We start from the raw sequence: 20469 nt of genomic DNA, 5'->3' as shown, positions 1-20469 counted from the left end.
AATTTGGCCGAGTGATTTGTAGGTCGGGACGTTTTAGTGTCGGTTTTACGAGGTACCGTGATATATTACGGAATTAGAGTCCAGATTTACACCAAAAAGGAGCCCTTTTTCCTCCCGGCCCATGTGACGCGCGGGCACGTGGCTCCGGCGGCGCCAATCGCCGCCCGCTCCCTCCTCAGGGGCAAAAAATTGTAGTGCTGCTGGATTTATAAAATATGATAAATAATTGATGCGATATAAAACCCTCCAAGATCTATGCTGGAAGGGGTGAAATTGTGCTGGAGTCGATAAGCAACCTGTAATCAGTTTTCAGCTGAGACCGAGGGAGAAAGAGAAAGGCGAGGGGGGTGTAAAAGCACGTTGCTGATAAACCAGCATCTCCCTCTCGGTCTCTCTCTGCTGGAGAAAAAGGAGCGGAGCTCTATTTATCCTTTTATTGATCCCGTCTAAAATTCCCTCCTTCGCACCATTTCCCTGGCTCCGAGGTACTTTTTCACAAGACAGTACATAATTTCCTCTCCTCCCCCCTTGACCCTCTCCCCCTCTGCGACCACCCCCCAAAGGACAAATGTCTGATTGATACCTAATAGATTCAGAATTCTTTTTCCAAATGCCTTTCAGTTCTATATCTAATTTATTCCAGTGCCACGGGCTTTGAGTTTCGTATTGAGCTGGCATTTGCTTTTCTTGTTGCAAAAAATAAAGACTGTACAGATCCGTTGTTCAGCGTGTCAGCGGTTCTGCAGGACTCAATTACAATTATAAGCAAAGCGTTACCAGCTGGCTGATTTGCTTTCTGCTGGAGAAGCAGAGAGACCTTCCAAAATGTGATTTGCCTTATTTTTTTTTTCTTTTTGGGGGGTGGGGGTGGCACGAAAAGCAGCTCAGACAATGGTGGATGTGCATCTAGCATTTGCACTGTTTCTCTTTTCCCAAGGTTAAGTTGCAAGGGGATGTGTGTGCATCCCCATACACTATACGCTCTCTCTTGCCATGGCAGGAGAGTTCACTAAACGAAAGGGTAGAGAGCAGCTCAGCCACACAACTGGCGATTTTGCAGACAGACCAGTGGGAAGAAAGGACAGTGATTCAGACCTGGGCTTTATCGTGCGGAGAAAGTAGGGTGAGGAGAGACGGAGAGAAGGAGAGGAGAGATGGAGAGAAGGGGAGAGGGAGAGAAGGGGAGAGGGAGAGAAGGAGGTGTGGAGAGAGAGAGAGAGAAGGAGAGAGAGAGAGAGAGAAAGAAAGAGGGAGAAAGAAAGAGAGAAAAGAGAGAAAGAAAGAAGGAGGGAGAAAGAAAGAGAAAGAATGGAAGGAAAGAAGGAAGGAAGGAAGGAAGGAGGGAAGGAAGGAAGGAAGGAAGGAAGGAAGGAAGGAAGGAAGGAAGGAAGGAAGGGAGGGAGGGAGGGAGGGAGGAAGGGAAGAAAAACACACATTACCTTCAGGAAGGATTTCCACACAGCTTCCCAACCTGTCACCACACATGAACAGTTAGAAACAACAACAGAAGAAGCCATCGCAGTTGCCCCCCGCTCCCGCCCTGGCCCCTTCTCCACGGTTCCCATGCAGCTCCCCGGCCCCAGCCCCTGCCTCTGCCTGTCCCAGCAGCGATCCAGCCTGCCAGCATCTCTACAGGCGAAGAAGTCTTTGATGGTGAGGGCTGCAGCTCCGACACAATGACTTTTATTTCCTTTCTATCAAAGTGGTCCTGGAGGAAATGGAGCAGGGTAAAAGAATGATGTCACGGAATTCTCGCTTGTAAACTTTATTGTAACTTTCTTCCGCTGCTTCCAGGTTTAGACAATAGAACAAAGTGATGAAAGAACAACAAAATATATCATTAGTTCCCCCAATAAAGTAATTCACGTATACAGTATACATTCTTTTTCACAGTTAACCTAAAGATCACTTTACAACTTGCTTCACTGTGCGCATGCTAACTAAAGGAGAGGAAAACGTTTTTTAATGTTTTTTTTTCTCTTTTTTTTTAAGAGACATTCAAAAATCGAAAAAAACAAAACAAAACAAAAAAAAATGAAGCGAACAAAAGAACAGAAGTAAGGAAAGTAAAGAGAGAGAAAGAGAGAGATAACTGTAGCATAAATAGGCAGTTTCATGTTGTTGGGATGTTTGTGTCAATCGCTACCTCCAGTACATACAGATAAACCACAACAAAAAAAGTGGAAATTTTTTAAAAAGTGCACAAATGTAATTTCACATAACTTCTATAGCATTGAAAGCTATGTTAACCAACCCACCCCCCAGGAAAGAAGAGAGAGACAGAAAGACAGAGAGAGAGAAAAAAAAATTCACAGTCATGTTTTACATAAGCTATTGCGTTACACTACCACTAGTTAATAACTGGCAAAAGGCAGGAGAGACCTCCAGACCACTTTTGCATACTGTTCATTGTTTCAAAGGATAATCAGGAAAGTGGTGCTTACAGCTATATTGTTTTACAGCAATAAAATGTTTTTTTTTTCTTTCTCTTTTCTATGCATTGTTGTTTCCCACCCCTCCCTTACATTAACTACCATTAATGTGGGGCTTAGGGGCTCTTCCACCCCAGCAGCGCTTGCCTTTCAGTCCTTAAAAATCCTTTTATTTCTTGTCCACCTTCTGTGCTTCCCCTTCCTCGTCCACCTCCTGGGCTCTTTCCATTTTCTGTTTTTCCAGTTCTTCCTGCTCGCATTTGCTGCTGGGAAACTTGTCTTTGTTGTTTTCCTTTTTCCATTTCATCCTTCTGTTCTGGAACCAGATTTTGACCTGCCTTTCTGTCAATCCCAGGGCATGCGAGACCTCGATCCTCCGTTTGCGGGTCAGGTAGGGATTAAATAGAAATTCCTTCTCCAGTTCCAGCGTCTGGTAGCGGCTGTAGGTTTGCCTCCCCCTCCTCCGTCCAGCGGCTGCTGGGGAATTGCAAAGGTTGGGTGGAAAGGGGAAGAAGAGAAGGAGGTTGAAAGATACATAAACCAGGCTCGGGAATAGGCGCGCACACACACACAGACACAGACACGCAGACACACACTCACACACACGCACTCACCCCCCCCCCCCCCCCCCCCCCCCCACACACACACACGGGAGGGGGAGGAAGAAAGGACTCGCAGAAGCAAAGGCAGGAAGCAAACAGGGAGAAGGAAAGACTGTTGTATTATATTATAAAAGGGAAGATGGTTATAAAGGAAAAGGGTGCTGGTGGCGGAGGAGGGGGAGGGTCACACACAAGCCCACTCCAAGCAGCCCAGCTAAAGCCTTCACTTGTACACTTATTACCCGAACAACAACAACAACATACTCCGGCTCCCTGGGATCCAGGAGGCTGCCCACACAAAAAAAGAGCTGCAGCCCAGGGAGAGCAAGCAGCACCACCAAAATCCCCAACCAAATGCAAAACAAAAAATGAGAGGCTTTTTAAGGCTGTAAAAGTGCCATAAACTTTAAGGATGCTTCCTTCCACTGAAAGCCCGGCTCGCTGAGCCCCCAGAAGAAAAGGTCTCCTTCAGGGTAATTAAACTATAAAGCAATTTACAAGTGCAAAAGTTTACCCTCATAAAGCAGTAAAATACAGTCATTGGGGAAGAAAAAGGGAGCAAAAGAAAGAAAGAAAAAGAGAGACAGACAGAAAGAAAGAGGGGCAGACAGAAAGAAAGAAAGAAAAAGAGAGAGAGAGAAAGAAAGAAAGAAAGAAAGAAAGAAAGAAAGAAGAAAGAAAGAAAGAAAGAAAGAAAGAAAGAAAGAAAGAAAGAAAGAAAGAAAGAAAGAAAGAAAGGAAGGAAGGAAGGAAGGAAGAGAGAGATACTTTATGGGCTCTGGAAACGCTCCTTCGCTGTCCTTTCCATCTCGCCTCACCTTGCGGTCGCATCCAGGGGAAAAGCTGGGTCGGAGAAGGGCTCTGCTCCGAGCTCTCCGCCTCCTCTCCAAGGCCGCTGGCAGCAAGCTTGCAGTCCGTGTACTGCACCAAGTCCGACTCCTGGGCGCTGAAGAGGCTCTGCCTTTGCAAGGGGTCGTAGCCATAGAAGTTGCTGGGGTCCCCATGGCACGCCACGGCGCAGGGATTCTGTTGGTAAGGGGAGCTGGAGAGTGAGGATGCTCCGTGGTAAAACTCCTGGATTTGGGTCGGATGCTGGAAGGTGCCCCCCGTGCTGGGTCCGTACACCACCGTGGGTCTGCCCCCAAGATCCTGAGCGAACCCACAGTCATAGTAATTGGGACGCAAGGAGTCCCCGGTTTTGTATTTGGAGAAGAGTGAGTTGACAAAATAAGAGCTCATCTTAATTTAAATAATAATATTTGTTCGGAGGAGGAAAAAAAAAAAAAAAAAGAAGTAGCCAACCAAACCTGACCACGGGAATCTATCAGCAAAAAAAGAAAGCGCTAAGATGCTAAGCAACGACAGTTTGTGTTTTCCAGGAATATAAAAGGAGGATATAATCAAAACTCTAAGCCTGCATGATATTGAATTCTTTCCTCCCCCCCACCCCTAAAAAAAAAAAAAAAATCGCCACTTAAAGAGTTCTCGCTTTACATTTCCAAGAAGAGATGCCAGTTCATAAACAGTTTTCAGTGATTTACTTCAGCGCAAATGAGTTGTTTCATATTTTGCAGTGTCTTTTCATGATCATTTGCATCTATTACCAAAACCTCATCCTATTGGCTTCTCCTTACTCCACACGGACTCTGCACTGCATGATTGTGAAAGGAAGAGTGTGAGAGAATAAAGAAGGAAAAGCAAGCGAGGGGGGGAGAGAGAGAGAGAGAGAGAGGGAGCGAGAGAGAGGGAGAGGGAGCGAGAGAGAGAGGGAGAAGGAGGTGGGGTGAATATACGGATTAAATATGTTTAACTACCTACATTAATGAGATATCTCTCGCCTCACAACAAATCACATACCTAGACCACCCAAAAGATTGATTTTTTGGGGAGTGCTGGAAAATTAAAGAGAAGCGCTCTCAGTCGTTAATTTCAAAATTTTAACGAGGCAGTTTTAGCCTTTTTAAATGTCAGGGTCGCTTTGGAAAACTGTAAAAGAACACGATTTAATTGCTACCAGTTTTAAAAGGTCCTATAAATGTAATTGGTATTTTAATACAAGTTATCAAATCATACAGCTTCTTACCCTAAACATATTTTAAAACAAACGAGGTAGTCATATTTAACATTTTAATGATCAATTTCCTTATTATTGATAAAGGTTTAACTATCACATGAAGGGAATTGCATTTGTAATAGCCCCAAAAAAGGCTGTAAACTGTTTAACAAACTATAAAATGCCATAAAGCCGGGGATGTTGTTGTTGTTTATACCGCACTACATAAAAGCTGTTAGGATTTTACGAGTTCTTTCCTCTACTGCTATAAAACAGAGGTTTCGATTGGACCCGTCCACATTACAGCGAGATGTTGAGGTGTCAATATTGAATTAAAACGATTATAGTTTTTCATATATAACATTGACTTTTTGAATCTCTCTCCTAGCCCCCTCCCAGCCTCCTCCCCGGTGCCCAGCTCACACAGAGGACTTGTTCAAGATGTGTTTGGGGATGATTACAAACTAAAAGTATTGTTTCGCTTATCACATCCAGAACAGAACCTTTATGGTCAGTAAGTGATGGCTGCTTCCCTACCTCACCCCGTTCTCAATAACTTATTTTTTTTCACGATACTTATGAAAACTAGGGAGAAAAGGGGGATGGGATAAGTGAAATAAGAGAGAGGTTTTCTATTTTATTGACATTTGTTAAGAACGAAGTAAACTTACCCCTAAGATGCCAACGCTGCAATTTTCCACAATCTAAACACACAGGGGGTAGATTTTGAAATTCATTTATCGCAGTCAGCAAATATTACAGAGACGTATTTCAGCTAATAACGACACCAAACCCTCCCAACTTAAATGCTGTCCCAGCGTGCCTAACACCCACGACGCCTCTCCAAGCCCCTCGCATTGCCATCTCTATTTTCCAATCCTTCAACCTTCAGTAGGAGTTAAAGACACTCTTCTAAACATTTCTTTTTATTTTCCATTTTCCCCAGGTAGATTTCTGCTGAAATCCATTGCATCCGTCTGCGCAGTATTGACACAGAAAGGTGAATAAAGCACGTTTTTACTCCTGCCTGCCTTAAGCTGAAGGACAATTTTCAACTGTCCACAACATGAAAAAGAGTAAAAGTCCTTGCTTTGTTGGGCTTTGGTAAAAAGCACTTGCATTGGCAGGGGGAATAGGCAAGGAATTAAGGTAGACAAAAAGACAGGGAGAGAGAAAGAAAGAAAGAAAACAAAGATAATAACGGAATAAAACTTTAAAACCACCCTTAGAGAAATAATTTAAGTAAATACGTTTCGTTTATTTTGTGTAGGGATAATTTCAGCCGAGTCTAAGAGCCTTTTCAAGTAATTATTGTGGTTGAAGTACTTGCAGTGGTATAATTAAGGCTTTTCCCCCCTTAAAAGACAAGTTAACATTTTATTTTTCTCAACACTTTTATTGTCGATTGAGCAGATTTTGGTTTCATCATTGAACATAAAAACCTAGAAATGGTGCACATAAGTAAATAGAACTAAACAGCGTGGTGTGTGGATGCTCGATGCTAGAATTTTCAAGAAAGCAAAACATTGAATTGACTAAAGGATTTTTAGAAAATAATTTATGTTCTTCTATGGGTGTTTACAGGCGTACTCACATCCACTGAAGTTTGTAAAATAAAAAATAACAGCCGTTCCCATTCATATGTGGAGCCTGAGAAGGCTTGAGGGAAGTTGCTCTTGGAAGTTCACATTTTATCAAGTGCAGTAGAATTTTATGGTCATGAAGTGATGGTAACTCATCAATGCACTAGAAATCAATAGCTGATCTTAAATCATTCATATACTGTACTCAGATTCCCGAGGAAAGGAAAATGTTTCTATTATAAGAAAAAACAAGTGCGCATGTATGTGCATGTGGGGGTGTGTGTGAAAGAAGATAATTTATAAATACCCAGTGGAGGAAAGATTTATTGAGAATTGACAAGAAAGAAAGAAAGAAAGAAAAGAAAAGAAAGAAAGAAAGAAAGAAAGAAAGAAAGAGAGAGGGAGGAAGGAACTCCAAACCTTCTGTTAGGTAAACCTTAACTTTTCACTACTCTGCATTTTAATGAATGCACAAGGGCAGTATTTCTCTCATTTTTTTTTTCATCTGTATCTGTTTACATTTGTATTTCATTTTATAGGGTTTAAATAGAGTCTTGAGATGTTTAAACTTTGACTCTTTAAACAACATGTCAAATCGCTTGGGCAGTGATTCCTATTCTGTTGTGTGCATAGTTTTAATTTGTTACATTCTTCACCAGAATGCTGCATATCGGGAAATGGGCATATTTTCTTGTGTATCTTCGGAGGAGATTGTATTCAGAAAATGCATTGTTATAATAATTTGAATGAAAAACTATGTTGAGATATTTGCCATCTTTTCTGTCTGTGCTATTTGTAGCTGAATATAAGGATTGCAACGTCCGAATAATTATTGTCTTGCAATTATGAAGAAAAAAATGTTCCCAGAAGAAGTGAACTAATAGAGTTAAAATTTTACATTTTTTGCTGGTACAGCATCCTTGGAGTATTTATACGCATAACAAAACGTGGTAAGTTCACAGCAATTTAGATTAATTTACTATATAGTAGCATTTTGAAGCCTATTAATGAAGACAAGAAACAGCGGCAGTTCTACCAAAAGGAGGAGGAAGTATATAAAAAAGCTCAAATTCTAAAAAGCATATCCCATTTTTAGGCGATGGCTAAGAAAGCTAAAACATAAAATAAAATAAAGAGCCGAGAAAGCGCAAACCATCCTAACGGTCAAGTTAAATAGCCAAGGAAAAATATCCTGATTTTGTATGTGCCTCTTTCTCCCCGAAATCTTTGAGCCACTCTCTTTTCCAGTGCTGCAAACGTAAATCTTTGGTTTGAGATAATAAAGATGTCCCCCCACCTCCATCCAAACTCGCAGAAAACAAAATGATGTTTTTTTCCTCCCTTTTAACGAACATTTACAATAGATGCGTGTCCCACCTCTCACTGCATCCCAGCACAGAGCCACGAGATTAACAACCCCCCCTTTTCTTTAAGCCTCACATAATTTACCCTCGCGGAGAAAAAAAAATAGATGTAACCTATAAAATCGGAAAAATAGCTATAATTAACCCTATATTTTATGCCTCGGGATTATTCATGCCCGCAGCGAACAGCCCGGCCTCTGCCGCTAATCCAATCAAGGTGTTCCGCGGAGCCCCGCGGCGGCGCGCGGGAGCCGCGCGTCTCTCGTGGAGCAATGGCGCCACCGCGCGGCCCCTGGCGGCACCGCAGCCCCGCGGCGCTTCCCCCTCCGGGCCTGCGGAGAGGGGCCCGCGAGGGCCCGGGGCACCGCGACCGCGAAGGGCGGTGAGGAGCGAAAAGAGCGAGAAAGAGGAGAGCTGACTTCTTCCTCTGCACCGCTCAGCGCTGAAAGCGCTCTCTGCGATGCGAAAGCCCCACCATCCAGTCACTCTACTAGCAATAAAAGAGACAAAATGGGGTTGCTTTTGAAAACCTCTATTGTTTCAAATTCCGAGACTAAACAATTGGTCATTCTGCTCTGGAGGGGGAAGGCCGGAGCTGTAAACCGATAAAGAGCTTCCCAAGCCCAGACGTCTCGCCAGAACTTAGTGTGAGTGTGGGGGTGCATCTGTGTGGTGGTGGTGTTATTGTATGCACAGCTCAGCATTCTGGCAGCCTGGAAGTGCTTTAAAGGAAAAAATAATAATAATACAAAAATTGAACAACAACAACAACAAAGGGTATAATCCAGAGTGCTGGATTTTCACAGAAACTGCAAGAGAAGAATAAATTAGCAAAAGTCCCTCCCCACCTTTTATTCCCTACCCCCTCCTTCTTATTTTTTAACCTACCCCCTCCAATAGGGAAAATAAAAAGGAGGTGAACTTTGCATGTGACTGAAGCAGAAAGAAGAGCTTTTACACATTGGGTTTCCCCACATTCCCAAGTCGTTGTAGTAATTTAGGAGTTCCTGAAAGTTTTCTTGCACTGTTTGCTTTACAGCCGTTTAGTTCCTTAACCTTCAGAAATTTATACCCTATAAAGTTTTATAGCGGTCATATTCTTTTATTGCAGCACACTGCACTGAATTTTCCTTTTTTTATGACAAGTTACTTCCCTTTCTCTCTCTTCCCTCAATAAGCTCTAAGTATCTTTTTTCTTCTTTTGTTTTCTTTTCAGAGCTTCCTCAAAGAAAGGATTTTTTAAAGAAGTGAAATATTGCCCTTTAGAGCGCCCATTATGTTAAAAGTTAGTGGAAAAAAGATTCTTGGTTATGTTTCTCAATACCTGCTTCCTGTAGGGTTGAGCAGGTCTCAGTTTTTGTTTGTATATTTGTTGATGTAATAGGTTTTGTTTGTTTGTTTGTTTGTCGTTGTTGTTTTTAATATATAGATCGAAACACTTTCCAAGCGTTTGTATTTATTCTCAAGCAATAAAGTATCAAAAGAATTTAGAGACGAAATTACAGTAACCGCTAATTGAGTCCTTGAAAAAAGGAACCGCGTGTCAAATCCGAGATGATGCCAAGCAGGGAAGGCAGGGTGGGGTTTCTCACTGTTTGTTTTGGTTTTCTAATTTTTCTTTAGCAAAGTTTTCATAGGGAAGTAGAAGTATAAACCAGAGAGAAAGTAAAATAAAGCCTACCCACTGTGCACTGCTACTTCTGGTCCCCTAAGGCTGATGCAAGAATGCAAAAATTAAAACCTGAAAAAAGAACAAACAAACAAACAAGCAAGCAAGCAACGGTGAGTGCAATCAGAGATTAACGATCTCTGACTTAAAGAAAAAGATTAAAAAGATTTAGAAACGCATCAAATCTGCAAAAGACCGAGTAAGCACTTGCTACACTGGAAAGGAATTATTTCCATTTGTCTCTCGACATATTTTTAACCTAAGCAAAAATTGATTCTTATAATACATTTAACGAGACACTAAAGAACGCAGAAAAACGCAATGAAAATATTTATAAAATTTTAGACGAAGCAGTATAACACAATGACATATAGGTACTGTTGTTCTAAAATCGATTTTTATTCTGGAGCATTAAACATCTGTAGAAAATACATCCAGGCTGATGCTACAGAAGACAGTTTTTTCCAACATTTTAAAAGTAAGTATATTTCCTAATAAAACGAACTAACATTTTAAATTCTATTTTAAAAGAACCTTATGTTTTTGTTTTAAAAATATCTGCTCTTTACCACAACTCTAAAGAAAGTGAAAAACGTTTCTAAATTCTAGTGTCCGATGGGTTGCAAACATCAATTAAGTCATGGGTACACTTCTCAAAAATATAGTAATGTGTATTTAGTGAACTGCATGCTCAGTTCTAAATGTGAGGAATATATCAACCTAGCAAGAAGCAGATTTGAAAGTTCATTCACCCTTGAGAAGAATCAAATAAAACTGAAATAATTACGTAGTTAAACACACCTAATCATCTTTTTCAACATAGTATCTTTTTTTTTTTAGTATATATATATAAATTTGGATTTAGAGAAATGATCCTGCCGTCAAAACTTTTTTTTTTTTCCAGCTCAGAATATCTGCAACAGCTTTTTTCTTAATTTAGTTTTGAGGAAGGAGAATAGATATTTTGACACAGGGTGAAGTTTAGTTAAATTTATCTCTCTCTGGCGACGTAATAGTTAAATTTTGAAGCCCCCTAAGTTTTGAAGCCCCAAAGGAGGTACTAAATGATGGAAAGCTTCAAATGGGAAAGTTTAGGCATTAAAACAAACTTTCTGAGGAATGGTCTTACACACTGGTTTCTGGTGGAGTGAAAGATTTTTTTTTCCCTTTCATAAGGAGTTGAACTGGTGTAAATTTCGGTGCACCGAGGTGCAGCTACTTGTTTCTTATCTCTGGATCATGGAAAGAAGAAACAAACAAAATAAAACAGGAACACTTGGAAAAAAATAAAAATAATAAAAAAATAAAAAAAATAAAAAATACGGAAAAACCGCAGATCTTCCTATCACTTCCTCCCAGGGCAATCTCTGCTCACATCAGATAAAAGTGGTCTCAAAAACTAATGCTAAGGATACCCAAGTTAGTAGCTTATGAAATCAGATTTGCTCTGATTCGTTCACATATACAACAGAAATAGATGTGTCTTCTCTTCCCCACCCATCCACCCAATTAAAACAAGCTACCTTACACTTGCGTTGTTCCTATAAAGCCTCCTGGCAGCTAAATATACAAATCTGCACACGAAGAAAAAAAAAAGAGAGGTTTATTTCGGTATTTTCCATCAACTAACAACTGAAGAACTCTTTGTATACTTAAAAGCCACAATAGAAACAGAAAACGAGCTTCAACATTCACAGAAACACAACCACAAACACATTTTACAATAGCCACCATGTAATCAACTCGTACTAACCCACCCGCCACCCACTCCCTCCCCCTTCCCAAAACAAAGTTAAGTCTTACAGAGATAAAGGAAAACCAGTCCCGCACGGGCGGTTCAGAGAAACCTCCAGCGGATCTGTCAGATGAGAAACCAGCTCCGTCCGGCATGACATGAGACCTCGTTTGTAAACAATCAGGGTCTATATTTGTTACACTGGATGCTCTTCGGGAAAAGGGTGGCTGAGCGCCGAGCCGCGGAGCCGCCGCAGCCCCCGGTGCCACCCGCGGGCCGGGGCTCCCTCCCCGGGGAGGCGGCGGCCCCGGGGCCGGCCAGGCACAGGGCCCCGAAGTGAACGGGGTCGCAGTGGGAAAACATGCCGTGAGCTCGCTTCACCACGGAGCAGGCGAAAAAAACACAACACCGGAGTATTAAAAGCATCTCGGCAAACAGGAGGGGGAAGAAATACACACACTCTATGGTTGGCACTTTATCTCTGCAACAGCCTACTGCTTTAGGAAAAGTCAATTCACAATAAATTATAAATATGCTAGCACTAAGAACACAACCTTTCCCTCTCTTACAGCTCTACTAAGGTAGTTTTTTAACTAGAAAATCCCATTCTTCCTGTCCTCTAAAAGTTAGGAATAAGTTGGCAGGGGTTCTTCCGCCCCCTTTTCTCCTAAATAATTTACAATGCGGCTCTGAGAGTGCCCCCCACACGCACTCTCGTCTCCTTCCCCGTCTTTTCTCCTCTTCCAAGTGACCCAACATAAAGCTACCAGATGAGGATGTTTGCCTGTAAAGATCCCACTAAACTTCCAGGTCAAAGTCACATATCTGCCATGGCAAGATTGAAATAAAAATCCCGCATAATAAAGCCAACCGAAAAAAAAAAGCAAAAAAAAGAAAATGAAAAAGAAATAAAGAAACCCAGCGCAGCTGGGAGTTGGGCTGTCACTGACCGACTTGGCCAGTGTAAAGTTGACGAATTGAAAATGATTTGTTGGGTGCAATTAAACGCAAGTCTTACGAATGTGTCTGTCTTGCAGTAGTTTAATTAAATCGTCTGGTTCCTTGGCCACCTCAACGTTTGTGTGTCTGTGTGTTTGTGTGCCTGGGTGCACCGGGGTGCTGTGAGTATTATAGAGAATCTTTGTCCTTACGTGGATAAAGAAACACAGCGTGGTTTGGTGGGAGCTTGGACCAGATCTGTTTGTGGCCAGTTTTGTTTGCCATCTTGCCTTCCATGGAGAAAATGCAAGCAGAGAAAGCTGCTGCTCAGACAGGAGCCTGTATCTATGTAACGCTGTAGGGAGAAGAAAAAAAAATGACAATAGAGAAAGACAACAAGAAAATAGAAACAAAACCTAGCATGTGTCTCCAAAGAGGAGCTGCAGTTTTTGCTAAGTTGCCTCATACGTGACAACACTAGGAAGATAAAAATAATAAGCAACATCTCGCATGCAAAGATGGAGATGGGAAATGGGAAGGTTTTCCCGCTGTTTGGGTTATTTATATGTTAGCACTACAGTTCGGGTGCGCGGCCGCAGAGGCTGGGGAAGGAGGGAGGGGTGCTGCTTTTCTGGTTTTCACTCTTTGCCCTGTTCCTTGTTCATTTTCTTCATTTTCATCCTTCGGTTCTGAAACCAGATTTTGACTTGTCTCTCACTCAGGTTGAGGAGTCTGGCCACTTCATGTCTACGGTCCCTCGTCAGGTACATATTGAATAAAAACTCCTTCTCTAGTTCCAGGGTCTGGTATTTCGTGTAAGGGCATCGCTTTTTTCTGGAGGAACGGGCGTGAAGCCAGCTGGCAGCTGGGTTGGCTGAAAGAAAAGCAGCAAGATCAATACGATGCAGCTTGAGTGTTTCTCAGAAGGTTTTAATCATGCCATCAAATATTAAGATTATACATACGGATATGCACGCCCGAGTGAAAAATGCTCGCTGAGATATGAGCTGGCAGCAGAGGCCCTATGATAATAGTACAGCATCACCAGGGCGAACAAACCCGCGCAGATGTGGGGGGTGCCCCGGTCCCGAAAAGCTGCCGCGCCTGTCCCCTGCGCCTCCGTGGGTGGGGGTCTGGGCTGCAGGCAAGGAGCAGCAGCGAGTTAGACTTCCCCGCGTGTCTGTGTGCACATACATGTCTGCGCGCACATGCTCACTTGCACATACGTGCTTGCGCACACGTATGTTTGGGTGCGCACGTGTCTTCTGTACCCAGTAGCAGAGCTCCCGCCGACTTTTCTCCAGGTCTATCCACACCAGAAAACACCCACATGCATGCACTTACAGATTTGCATAATGCCTATCTGCGTGTTCCATATGCTATACTCAGAGAAACCAACGCAAAAATTATATATAGAATTCAGATGTGTTTTCCCACGTGTCTCCAGATGCACTCCTACAGACACAGCGTGCAGGCAAATAATACTGAGACGACGTCTGAAAAAAAAAACTTTAATAAATTCTGCCTATTTTGCTATGTGGCAAGAAATGGTCTCGATACCATAAAAATCCTCTGAGGGCTGGCCGGACTCTCCTGCCGGAGATCTGGACAGTGTTACGCAGAGACACGGACATTTGCAGGGCTGCTTCGAAGGGGCAAAAATAAATAACAGACTGCCCTTCACTCTCGCGTATGGGAGAAGTTACGTGGGAATCTTTTGCAAAAAGCACATTTCAGGAATAAGCCTGATCAAGCCGGGGTGGGGTGGGGTGGGGTGCGAGGTGGTGGGGGGGGGACGGGACGGGACACAACATTTTAGAAATGAGTCCCACAGACACAGTACTTGGGGAAGGTGCTATGGGAAGGTTGCACACAAAGGTGAAGTCCTTTTGGAATAAACAATAGAGCATTTACTAATCACATGAAAATTTTAGAGGACCGCTGGGTAACTGAATACTGGAAAAGCAAAATGAAGGTTTATAGACAGACCACGTATTTCTATTTTATTTCCTTTTCGTTCTCTGAAATTATGACTGAAGCCATAAACCTTTACACCAATTAAATGGACCATTATAAATATATACATACACACACGCGAGCACCATCAGAACATTTCCTCTTTTTGTAAAATTAAATATATTGAATATTTTTTTTAAATAATCCGGTTAATCTTCCACTATAAGTACTGCCTCTTACAAATTTGCACGGCTATTTCCTTAATGTAATTGACTTAATCTAATATGCAGAATTAAATATTAAAGAGGAAGAAAGCTGTTAATAATTGATACTGTTAATCCTGCTACCCATCCTTTAATGGCAATGGAGGGCTGTGCTTCATAACAGATATTTATTTGGTTTGATTTTATTTTTTTTTTGGTTATATCTCGGATCGTTAAAATATATGATATTTTAAATGCGAGTATTGTTTTATCTACTCACTGTATACACGTGCCTAAACTGACAAGCGAATGAGTAGAAGTTCTGGCACATGCCTTCTTTAAAATCTGGCAAATAAATTAACAGATCCCGGTGCCATATACAGTGTAGAGATTCATTATTGTGAAATACTTTCAAAAATTGAAATAGTCAGGGAAATTGGTGGGAGTACTTGGTGGGAGCAAAACAGCTCCGTCTTCCCGCCCTGGCAGGCTCTCAACATTACCCCAAATTAAACTATTATTTAAAACAAAATATGCATCGTTACCACATGCCATAGAAACCACACAGCATCCTCTTAGAGTGGGTCCCTGCACTTACTTATAACATAATAACATTTTCTTGGACAAGATTTTTATATATTCAATTTCAGGGACATTGAGCACAGAACCTGGATATTTAATTCTTTAAAATCATTCACCTCACGGTCGCAGTTTGTTCTGGATCTTTGCCCAATACAATAGAACAGGACTTTCTTTTTCGCGCGCGTGTGTGTAAGTGTGTGTGCGTGCGCGTGCATGGTGCAAGTTAAATGATAGGAAAAAAATGGCACCATAACATCCTGGACACGGAGGAAAGGAAATCACGAGGCTCGAGAATATACAGTATTTTTAATTCTATGGTTGCAATGGCAATCTCTGTTGCTCTTGCATGTTGGTGGGAAAAAAATAAGTTAATTCAGGAGAAAAAAGAATGACTGTGACAGTGTGTCCTGCATACACTCTGCAGAGTTATACCCTCGGCGGGGGCTGTTTCTCTGCCATTTCCAGCCGGGAAGTTTATACAACTTCGGCTTTCATTGCAAAATATTTACCGTGGCGGTGAAGCCAAGTTTCTCTCTCTTTCACCTCCAACACAAGCTTTCGCTCACTTTTACCTTTCAGATGGAAACTAGGTACTAACCGAAACTGCATGAGGTGAAGATACTGATTCTTTTTTACTTAAATGCCTTTGCATAATTTCAATAATAATAATAATAATAATAATAATAATAATAATAATAATAGCATTAATTATAGTAGAGTTAAGTACTTTCAAGGAGAAAGCTTTTATTTTCTGTATTTTAGATAAAAAAAAACACTAATCAGGTCACTGAAAAAACATATGCGGAATTTTAACTGTTCCCCTATCTGGCTACCTTACAAATAAAGAACTAATTAATCTGGAGGCACACCCCCCCCCCCCCTTTTTTTTTTTAACTAAGAGGGTGCATGGCTGTGAAATATTCATACCCTGAACCGTAACACTTAATAAACAATTAAATATAAGCAAACAACCCCTCCAAAGAAAACAACAACCAAACAACAACAACAAAACACACACTGAAACCCACCGCCACCACCACCACCAAACACGAAACAATATGAGGAGGGGAGCCTTTCCCTGAATCTGCCGAGGTAAATCAGAGCAACGGGCATGGAAAAGACCTCGCTGCTGTTTATTTCCCTCACGTGAACTTTTCCTCCGTAATTTTCTCTCTTTCCCCCTTTGTTCTCCCCCGATCGCCACCCTCCACTCCCCTTTCTCTATCTTTCCCCCCAACATTTATTTTCTCCCCCTTTTCTTCCCCTCCACACGCAGACCCTGCACGAATTTGCTCCCGCTTACAAAAGTGATCTCTGCAGCCGCAGTCAGCGCTCTGTAAGAAAGAGGATGATTTGATCCAGCTTTTGTCCGCTTTGGACTCTGTTTTGCTCAGAGACGATGCTCATTTTTATTTTGATTTTTATTTATCTGCAGAGACAATGCCACCCCTCTCCCCTCCCCACCTCTCCCCTTATGTTGGCATCAGCAATCTGAGAGTTTTCTTTAAGCCCTGATTTTAAACTTTATGCAGCATTGTCCCATTTTATTGCACCTCCTCCAGCTTTTATACTGTTTACTTCCTCACTTTTATAACTTACTTTGATCTGTTCTGTCTTTGTCTTCGCTTCCTTCACAAACTTTATTGTCCTCGAAGCTGGGCCTTTGATTGGAAACGATCCCTTCCCTTCCAGCAGAAGTTTCTAAATTGTACTCCTGTGTTCCCTGTTTATGGACATCCCCGGGACGGCCCAGCAGCGGCTCTGCCTTAACAGATCCCTGCCCGGGGAGGTTCTCTGCTCTGGGCACTGGATCCAGCCAGCTCCGTAGATACCTGCTATCAGATGGGACGCTTTGATGTTGAATATATGGATGGTAGACGGCAGGAAGGGTACCAGAAGAATGTGGATTCAAAGGAGTCCAGGAGGCGCTGAAAACTGGAGGTTTTGGCTGAAAACTACAAGAGGGGAATTCTAGATGTTCATTATGCCCAGCTTGCCTGGAACTTGTATATTGCCCAGATGAAAATTTGGCTGAAGGCGAGTCTTCACTTTCATGACTTATAATAGAGTCGACATAATAATTGCTAAGAGTCCCAGAAATGGACATTCTCAGACATCATACAAAGCACGGTTCAATGAAGGGAAAAAAATATATAGGACAGATCTAGATTTGTACTCTACCCCCTTCTCGAACTTCCTAGCCAACAAAGTACAGTTGGGCTGCTGTGTTGTGAGCTCCCAGCAAAATGATTGGTCAAACTTTTTTCGTGTGCCTGATAAAGCGTCAGTCTCAGCGTAAATCAATCGAAGCCAAGGGGGCTGCGCTGCGCTGTCATCCGCCCTTGCATTCCATATCAAGGATGGATTGTTTTATGTTTATGCAATGCTGCAAAACGTCAGTAGTTTAGAAAAGCCACGAAACAGGCAGCGCTGGGGCTAATAGCTAAAACCCCTTCATAGATTTGCTCCTGAAACATTGTGTGGGGGTCCGGGAGGGGGGAAGGATTTTTTTTTTACTATTATTATTTTTTTAAAGAAAGATGCTGATGTACTCACTTTGCCTTTAATAACCATCATGGGGGAATAGAGATAAAAGCTATTCTTTGCCACTCGGGCTCCAGAGTATGATAGCAAAAAGCCAGAGACTACATACAGACCACCACACACCCGGTGATTTCGTACACATACATATGTGTGTGTGTCCATTACAGGCATATATACATAAATACTGATCTATATGCATTTTTTGAAAAGAAAAAAACAGATGTAAGTAGTAAGAGTAGTGGGGACGGTGTTATAACTAATTAACCCTCTGGCATTGGAAAATGGATTGTTAACATGGTCAAATAATGTGGTTTAATATGAAATTTATAATGTCACTGGTACGCACATGACATTACTACTTTGACCATCAAGCTGAGGAGACACAACCTCCTGTATACCTCCTGTATACCTCCAAAGCTTGTCTTAGACTGAATGCTTTTATATATATACTATCTAAAAAATATCACCATATATGAGTACGTGTTCACGTATTTTGCGGCATAATATCAGGATTGCTTTGCTTGGATTAAAATAGTTTACTATGTTGCTGAAACCGTAAGCCTTCATTTAACTTTACAAGGCTAGTAAAATACAGCGTGCCACTGATACTGCTTTGTTACAGAATGCCTTAAAATTGTGATGGTTAAATAGTTTAATAAAACTTACATTAGCTTTCTTTGATTTTTTATAGTCTTGAATTTATTGCCTGTGGAAAAGAAAGGGGGTAAAAAGGAATCCCTCACATTTTCAGTCACGGTACACCCACCCCCCTCCCCTTTCACACCTCACATAGCTGCATGTATGTGCCTTGTGTGTGCGTCAACACCCCACCCCCGGCCTCGTGCATTTTCCGTGTGTTTTCAAAAATACTTTTTCTTTTTCTTCCTTCCTTCCTTCCTTCCTTCCTTCCTTCCTTCCTTCCTTCCTTCCTTCCTTTCCGCCTGCCTTCCTGCCTTTTCTTTTTCTTTCTTTCTTTCTTTCTTTCTTTCTTTCTTTCTTTCTTTCTTTCTTTTTCTTTCTTTCTTTCTTTCTTTCTTTCTTTCTTTCTTTCTTTTTCTTTCTTTCTTTCTTTCTTTCTTTCTTTTTCTTTCTTTCTTTCTTTCTTTTTCTTTCTTTCTTTCTTTCTTTCTTTCTTTCTTTCTCTTTCTTTCTTTCTTTCTTTCTTTCTTTTTCTTTCTTTCTTTCTTTCTTTCTTTCTTTCTTTCTCTTTCTTTCTTTCTTTCTTTCTTTCTTTCTTTTTCTTTCCTTCTTTCCTTCTTTCCTTCTTTCTTTCCTTCTTTCCTTCTTTCCTTCTTTCCTTCTTTCTCTCTCTCTTCCTTCCTTCCTTCCTTCCTTCCTTCCTTCCTTCCTTCCTTCTCTTTCTTTCTCTCACTCTCTCTCTCTCTGTTTCTCTCTCTCTCTCTTTTTTTTTTTTTTGGCCAGCACCGACGTAAGTGATTGACAGGGGACTATAGTGCAGTGCGGCTCTGATCCTGTCTGATGCAGGGTAACAGGGTCAGTTTTACGAAGTTATTATGACAAATGCGTTTATTGCAAGATGATCTGATGGTGTCGTAAATGTTGGTTAAGGAAAAGGTGCACTGTATGATTAGGGCAAAAGTGTTTCTCTGGACTTCAGCTGTAACAGTCTGGATCAATTCACCTCCTTTAATCTATTACCCCTCCGTCCTTCTTCTTCTCACCCCAAAACAGAAGGATATTTAATGTGAAGGGCAAAGAGATTTCTAGCAATGATAAATCATCGCGAATCGTTCCTGAAGTATATAGGGATGTAAGTCTGTATTAGGAGGCTAATAATAACATTGGGATGTGTTAATAGCCACCTGAAACCAAGGATAAAATTTATTACGCAGCTCTCTGTCTATGATACTGTGTGTGCGTGTGCGTACATAACTCCCGATGTCCGCATCTATACAAAACGTATGTATGAAATTGCTATCAGAGGTGTTTTACTGATACAGGAAGATCATAAAGACGCTTGAACACCGACACCCAAATTGTTAGATTTTCGTTTATTCTTATAAGCGGTGCTTTTCCATGAGTATCTGCTCTGCAGCGTGATGGAAGGACACATTTCCCCATGTTCAGAACCAGAGATCCTCTAACAGAGGCGCTATTAAGAAGCTGTTCATTTTAATTAAAATAATAAAAATAAAAATCAAGGGGGTCAGGATGATGGGCAAGAAGAGCCGGAGCCTAATGCCGGAGGTCAGATTTAATTTTAATTTTTGCATCAATCGAAGTAGGAAGAGCACCCCAGCCAGAGCAAAATTCTCTCTGTTCTTGAGAAAAAGATCCAGTCTCCAGTCTCCAGCCAAGGTGAGGTTTGAGGACTGGCTGGGGAGCCCTTTCCAGCCCCTGGTCTAAGATGTTGCAAAGACCTCCGTGAGTAAATGTGACCAGGTGAGTACTCCCCACTGGCTTGCAAACTTTCTTCTCCTTTTCGCGGGAGTAAATCCAAAGTAACTCCACTTCATACCCTTTGCGTTTAAACTAGTAAAAGCAGAGGAATTCTTACCAGTGAACAGAGTGGGGCAGGACCGCTGCTTTTCTCCAGTGTTCATCTCAGAAAAGACGGTTGTGTAGAGCAACGGGTGGAATTCCTGCTTTTTCCAACTTTTCTATCGTATTTGTTCTTCTCTTTAACTTCTTCATGACTTAGGGAGTTTTTAAATTTCAAGGTCGCGTGTTATCAGACACGAAATGCGAGCTGATTGCCCATGTTGTCATATTTCTCGGCTCTATTGCCTTTCAGTGTTTGTTAAATTGTTTGTTTGTAATCAACACATTTTACAACAGATTCGGAG

General features: G+C 41.7%; 2 protein-coding genes across 2 annotated transcripts; both read right to left on the bottom strand.

Moving 5' to 3' along the window:
• Positions 1-2601: 2601 nt before the first annotated feature.
• Positions 2602-4273, bottom strand: HOXB8 (homeobox B8). The gene is made up of 2 exons (XM_035571498.1): positions 3853-4273; positions 2602-2906 (listed from the first exon to the last, which is right to left on the bottom strand). Exons 1-2 carry the CDS (start codon positions 4271-4273, stop codon positions 2602-2604), a joined length of 726 nt encoding a protein of 241 aa, XP_035427391.1.
• Positions 4274-13015: 8742 nt separating this feature from the next.
• On the bottom strand, positions 13016-17225 carry HOXB9 (homeobox B9). The gene is made up of 2 exons (XM_035571470.1): positions 16718-17225; positions 13016-13251 (listed from the first exon to the last, which is right to left on the bottom strand). The coding sequence occupies exons 1-2, from the start codon at positions 17223-17225 to the stop codon at positions 13016-13018; spliced, it is 744 nt and encodes a 247-aa protein (XP_035427363.1).
• Positions 17226-20469: the final 3244 nt, after the last annotated feature.

This window comes from Cygnus atratus, chromosome 25, assembly GCF_013377495.2.
Source record: "Cygnus atratus isolate AKBS03 ecotype Queensland, Australia chromosome 25, CAtr_DNAZoo_HiC_assembly, whole genome shotgun sequence".
NCBI classification, from domain to species: domain Eukaryota; kingdom Metazoa; phylum Chordata; class Aves; order Anseriformes; family Anatidae; genus Cygnus; species Cygnus atratus.
The sequence above is the reverse complement of the archived record's forward strand: the minus strand, read 5'-3'. Positions and strand labels throughout refer to the sequence as shown.

Excerpts from the sequence above, each read along its gene's own strand:
- HOXB8 (XM_035571498.1), bottom strand. The coding sequence starts at position 4,273 with ATGAGCTCTTATTTTGTCAACTCACTCTTCTCCAAATACAAAACCGGG. Across the intron at positions 2,907-3,852 it reads CCCCTGGATGCGACCGCAAG|CCGCTGGACGGAGGAGGGGG; the intron begins GTGAGGCGAGAT and ends ATTCCCCAGCAG.
- HOXB9 (XM_035571470.1), bottom strand. The coding sequence starts at position 17,225 with ATGTCCATTTCTGGGACTCTTAGCAATTATTATGTCGACTCTATTATA. Across the intron at positions 13,252-16,717 it reads CAAAGACAGAACAGATCAAA|CCAACCCAGCTGCCAGCTGG; the intron begins GTAAGTTATAAA and ends CTTTTCTTTCAG.